General features: G+C 36.8%; 1 protein-coding gene across 1 annotated transcript; it reads left to right on the top strand.

Moving 5' to 3' along the window:
- The first annotated feature begins 334 nt into the window (after window positions 1–334).
- LOC116136532 (DExH-box ATP-dependent RNA helicase DExH16, mitochondrial-like) lies at window positions 335–3,069 on the top strand. Its single transcript, XM_031422223.1, has 4 exons — window positions 335–375; window positions 2,111–2,232; window positions 2,366–2,556; window positions 2,938–3,069. The coding sequence occupies exons 1-4, from the start codon at window positions 335–337 to the stop codon at window positions 3,067–3,069; spliced, it is 486 nt and encodes a 161-aa protein (XP_031278083.1).
- Window positions 3,070–6,650: the final 3,581 nt, after the last annotated feature.

Raw genomic sequence — 6,650 nt, forward strand, 5'->3', positions numbered from 1 at the left:
AGTCAGTCGCACTAATACATCGACCATTGCCAGTTGCATCTGCATTAATTAAAATGCACAATATTTAATCAGCTCGGCTTTTTTGCCTTATTCTGTTACAATCGGTCATTCGGCACAGCTCAATCTAACCACTCTGGCACATTTAGCGTGCACACCATTTTTCCCTGGTACATTTTACTTAAAACTTCATTTTGCTTAGTTTTTGCCAATCACATGGTAGAAACATTCACCCCCATTTGTCTTTTTCTTTCTCTATTTGGCTTATTATTTTATTTGGTTTATTACACATGAACACCACGCATATTAGCTCCCCACTTGGCTCTTTGCTTAAAACATGCATGCCATGCAAGTCACTGCTCCAGCTTCAATCAAAAGGTTTCAACTATAAGTCGGTCACGCGAACTTGACCGCAAGCTCCATACAAACTCTACTTGGCATACACCTTCAAATCGGTCTGCCCGATAAACGTACGGACACCTTCAAATCGGCCTGCCCGATAAATGTACGGACACCTTCAAATCGACCGGCCTGATAAATGTACGGACACCTTCAAATCGGCTTGCCCGATAAACATACAGACACCCTCAAATCGGCCTGCCCGATAAACATATGGATACCTTCAAATCGGTCGGCCCGATAAACGTACGAACACCTTCAAATCGGCCTGCCCGATAAACGTACGGACACCTTCAAATTGGCCACGCCGATAAACGTACGGACACCTTCAAATCAGCCTGCCTGATAAACATACATACACCTTCGGATCAGCCTTGCCCGATCCACAGATTTACACCTTTGGATCGACCTTGCTTGATCCATGGATTTACACCTTCGGATCGACCCTGCTCGATCCACAGATTTATAGCTTCGGATCGACCCTGCTCAATTCATAGATTTGCACCTTCGATTGGCCCTGCCCGATCCATAAAGCTACACATTCAGTCAGCCAGATTGGTTGAAGGGTTCTTGCACCTCAAATCGACAAGTCATCGACCCAATCCACACAACGATCCATCCGACCTAACGAGCTGCTATCACTAATCCGCTTAGTCTGCACTCATTCGATTTAATCTACTCTTTAAGCTAAATACTCTTTAACTTAGAGAGTGGGGGGCTAACTGTTAGGGCCAAAAATCGTCTTGGGCTTGACGAGGCCCAATAACAAAATAAACATGTCACCACCCAAAGTCTCAACCCAATCCCGATTGGGCTTACGCTTAAAATCACCTTGCGACCTACCCACTCTTGAGTTGGGCTATCCTATAAGTTAAGCTAAACTGGGTTTCAGCCCATTAGCCTGCAACAGTCTATAAATAGGAAATCAGAATCCTATTCTATTTCCTCCTCTACTAAGATTCCAAATCTTACTCAAACTATTAAACTTAATCTGATAAGTTCAAGAAATCATATCTTTTTTATGATAGGGATTATCTCCCACAATAGGACTTAATGTCCTGCTAAGATTTCAAATCTTATTTAAATTATTAAACTTAATCTGATAAGGTGAAGAAATCATATTTCTTTCCTGATAGGGATTATCTCCCAAAAAAGAGGACTCAGTGTCCTACTAGGACTCCAACCCCTTAGGTTTACTATAAAAACAGAGGCTTACCCTCTCATTAAGGGGAATCTCCCACAGTCAATCTACACTACTCAAAACCATCTATTTCCTCCTAAGTTCTTGCTCCCAAGAACCCGACGCCTCCGTCGTAGTCCTAGCCTCCGACAAGAATCCTGGTAATTCTTCTTCTCCTTAATTCTTATTAAATCTCTTTCAGCCTCGCTGACTTGAGCGTTGGAGTGCCTACGGCAAACACCACCTCGGTGTTTTCTGGAAGCATCACGCTTGCTCTTTATGTGTGTAGGTCTAACGGATTGTCAGTGACCTCAACCTCATAGGATCACACCCTATTTTCATGACGGTAGATTTTTTGCATCTACACTATAATATCTCTGTCACTCTTTATTATCAGATTTTAGAAGCCTTTGTTTTGTGCTCGATACGCTTAGGCTTATAGAAATTACTCTTGTTGCTATATAAATGTCTGTTGGGTCATGTTCATCATTCTTGGAGTACAACCCTCGTGAGTGCATTTTTGTGTAATGCTAGTCGGCCTCATACATGGTACCCACGCGCTCGCAACAAGATTCGCAAAGTTGTTTTACATGTGGGGCCTACAAACAGTGGTAAAACACACCAGGCTCTGAAGCGGCTTGAATCAAGTTCTACTGGTATGATCTTAAAGCTTATTAAACCATAAGTCAGACGTGTTAGTTATTTCATCTGTTAGTTAACATTAAGGTGTTGGTAAAATAGCTATTCGAAATTGGCCAACTAGTTGCTTTAGTTTTCTGCCATATGCAGGCATTTATTGTGGACCATTGAGATTGTTGGCATGGGAGGTGGCAAAAAGGTTGAACAAGGCAAACGTTCCTTGTGATCTAATTACCGGACAAGAGAGAGAGGAAGTTGATGGTGCAAAACACAAGGCTGTGACAGTTGATATGGCTGATGTTACTACTGATTATGATTGTGCTGTTATCGACGAAATTCAGGCATGTTGGTAGTTTATCTGAGAGTTATTTTGTTCCCCTTTTTTACTTCCCATTGGACTTACTTGTGATTATTAAAGCTGGGGCTTTCCTGAATAACACCAACAAAAGCAAAGCCAATTCTTTTTCCTGTTGCCAGTTATTGTCTATGTTTGAAATTGGTTAGGTCATATTTTTATTGTATTATATTATTCATTCAGTATAGGATTACACCAAATATTATGCTAAAATTGCTTTTTCCCGAAATTGGTTGTCATTTTTTTAGCATTGTTACTTATATAACTGCATATGTGGGCTTAAATTCGTATTGCAAAGTAATTTTAGTTAATCCTTGAGTCATCATCTTTATTATGTCTCATGTCTTTCTGTACTTTTCCTTTCCAGATGTTGGGGTGTAGGACCAGGGGTTTTTCATTTACCCGTGCTCTATTGGGGATCTCTGCTGATGAACTTCACCTTTGTGGAGATCCAGCTGCTGTTCCTCTTATCCAGGAAATACTTAAAAGTAACTGGTGATGATGTTGAAGTATTTAATTGCTTGTGGATTATTTTTGTGCATGTTATTTTCTTGTTCTTGTTCTGAAGGCAATATTTATGCCATTGTACGTCTCTGTAAAAATAAATAAATAGATAAAATCTTATTTTTGTTGACTTTTTTGTTCTTGCAATACCAATTGATTAAAGTATTGAAGCAAATAACATGAGATGTATACCCCTTTCTAGTTATAGAAGCAAACAACTCTCTTGCTAGGATGAAGAGCATATGCAGAAGGCCATCCATATTGTTAGCAAACAGAACTAGAGCTTCTGCTTGAGCCTTAAGATCACACATCATATCCTGAAACTGTTTCAGGTATACATCAAAAGATCAAAGGATGATTAGACATGTCAGAAGAACATTTTATAAGAGAAATGCAGTAAGCAGAAGAACTTACTTTCCAATGGCATGTTAAGGATTCATCTCCATTATAAATATCCTCCTCCTTTTCTGTAAACCTTCTCTGTTTTAAGTTCTTCTTTCTCAACTTGTAATTTTGCAACAATGTGTTGTGAATCAAGAGTAAATAGTACCGGGCAAATAATTATCTGTTAAATCATGTAGAATGTCTAGATCTCCGATCTGAATCGGTAGAAATCATTGTAGCATACAATAAAATGTATTATTGAACATTCTTTGCCCAGTACTAAAACAGAGCCTTTCCGCAGGTGGCTGAACCTTTTGCAGTTTTATATTCAAATGTTGTCAAATAAAGGTCTCCTGATAGGGATTCTACTCTGAATAAAGTTGACAACTCGCGAAATTTTTGTCATGCAAACTTAAAAGTGGCGTTTGGACAGGAAATTGAGGAAGCTGATTCAAACATTCACGATAATTTTCGTCCTTCATAGTAACTGCATGACTAAGGACATTGACATTCAGTAGCTCACATTTCTCTTCGCCATCTTATGAAGGAGTTCAACAAATTTTGCAACCTCGTTACTCTTAGGAAACCAACTAATCGTAGTAAATGTGAATACATTTGGAGCACAACCTTTCCTCCATGTGTGACAGCAACTTGTTTGCCTTTTCTAGTTGTCCATTTTTACAAAGCCCATTGATCAAAATGCTATATGTACAATTTTGGCACTAGGTTTTCATGTTGAGAAAATTTCTGAAATAGCTCCCAAGCAATTTCTAATCTCCCTGTTTTACACAAGCCATCAATGAGGAACCAAACTTTCAAGGCTAACTGCAAATTTATTATTTACTAATTAGAACTTTCCACTGCTTCCACACAACCATTCTTGCAAAGTCCATCATGAATTAGGTATAACACCATTAATTGCATCTCATCAACTAATTTCCGTGCATTTTCACTCAGCTTTAAGAAAAAGGCCAGTTAACAAAGTGTTATATGTACATCAATCAAACTTAATTCCTTTGAAATCATCTCTCCATAGAGGATAGAGCTTTGCTGACTTTTTGGTGGTTCTTGCAATACCAATTGATTAAATATTGAAGCAAACAACATAGGTGTATACCCCTTTCTAGTTAGAGAATCAAACACTCCCTTGCATCACCAATTCTTCCTGCCAAGCAATAACCATCTATTAATGTTTTTAGTATAAATGCAAGGACCATACCTCTTTGAATCATTAGTTCCAACAACCTATTTGCTTCGTCTAATTTCCCTCTCAGCAAAGTTCATTTATGACCACAGTACTCACCACAGAAGGCCGCACACCTTGATCCATCATCACAATAAATAAACTTTTACCCTTCTCCCAATCACCCACACAACACAAACCATGAATTAGAGTGGTATAAGTGACTGCCTTTGGACTAATTCCTAAAACCTTCATTTCCAAAAGTAATTGTCTAGCCTTCTCAGTTAATCCATCCTTACAAAGATCGTCAATTATAGTATTATCAGTAACAACATTTGGCCTACAACCAACAGCAACCATTTTCGTAAACAACCCCCCTGAATCTATAGTCTTTCTCTCTACATACAGACCTTTAATCAAACAATTAAAAGTCAAAACATCCGGGCTAAAACCCTTCTTCAAAATCCCTCAAAAACCGCAAAACCATTCAAAACCCTTTTGATATTACAGAAGCAATTCATCAAAATGTTAAAAGATATTAAATATGGAGACAACCCAGTTGAATTCAACCCCTTGTAAAGCGAAATCATTTCATAATAATGCTTCTTCTTTGCAAGTGCACCAAACCATATTTTGATGATGACATTGGAGAAATGGGTTGGGTATGAATCATGTAATCAAAAAAGTAAAAAACTTCATTTAGAGTGAAGTTACCCGATCGACAATTTTCTTTGAGGAATTTAGCAAGTGGGTTATGCTGAGGGATTTTTTTGGAAGAATATAAAAGTTCATTTAGGGTGCTTGAAGTCGTGAGATTCTGCAAGCGAGTAAATAAAGATGAAACATTACCAGATTACCTTTCAGAGATGGGTCTGAGAGAATGAAAGAGAAATTCTTTTGTAAATTTCACAAAACACCCTTCATTATTTTTAGTTTTGTAAATTGTTCACTTATCATTTTTACATTAAATTTGATTAAAAGATAAATATTTTGTTCATCGTCACGAGTCGATTGTTGCTTCAACTTCGTTTTCTTTATGATAATTTTTTGAAGATTTTGTTTCTGATTTTCTAGAATTTATGTAAATGGTGGTATATCGTTATATTATCATGTCAAATTTATCAAACCATTATAAAGCTGACTAATATTAAAATAATATTCTATATAATTTATTTTACTTCTCGATTTCATATAACTTAAAATTTGTGTAAAATATTTATGTCAAAATTTTAATTTAAAAAATCTCATCTAATGTTTAAAAAGACCAAACCTTGACTCTGTCAAGAGCCTTGTCGCGGTTTGATCGGTTCATTAGCAACAAAAATATTTTTAAAAAATTGTAAATTAGTCTTTAAATTGTAGTATATTATAAAAATATCCCCAAAAAATTTAATCAGTCCCTGAAAATTTAATATATTTCAAAAAATACCTGAATAAATTACGAATTAATCCAAAAAGTTTGAAATACTAAAAATACCCCTAGAAAATTCATCAACCCCTACAGATTTAAAATATAACAAAAACCCCCTACAAGCTGAACCCGACTGAAGAGGTTGCCGGTTCCCAGTCCGACCAACTGGTCCGATTCGATTTTTAGAACATTGATCTTATCCCATTTACTATTACAGTGTTACATATTAATACAAAATTTGTGGGACAGACAAGTGCACTCGATAATACATGCCAACATTTGTGATGTGCACGCCTGAGTGCTTTTAGAAGATCGTACATGAACAACTCCCATTGAAAAAGCATCATAGAAATTAAAAAAAAAAAAAAAAGTCACAAGTGTATTCACCGTGACTATTCTGACTTACACAAGCAATCGTCAAACATCAAAGACAATAATCTGGAGACAACCCAGTTGAATTCAACCACTTATAAAGAGAAATCACTTCATAATAATGCTTCTTCTTTGCCAGTGCACTAAACAAAGTAGTGAAAATGAAATTGGAGAGATGGGTTGCGAATAACATGTAATGAAAAAAGTACAATGCTTCATTCAGAGT

The sequence above is a fragment of the Pistacia vera genome, unplaced genomic scaffold (genome assembly GCF_008641045.1).
Source record: "Pistacia vera cultivar Batoury unplaced genomic scaffold, PisVer_v2 Contig317, whole genome shotgun sequence".
Lineage (NCBI taxonomy): Eukaryota > Viridiplantae > Streptophyta > Magnoliopsida > Sapindales > Anacardiaceae > Pistacia > Pistacia vera.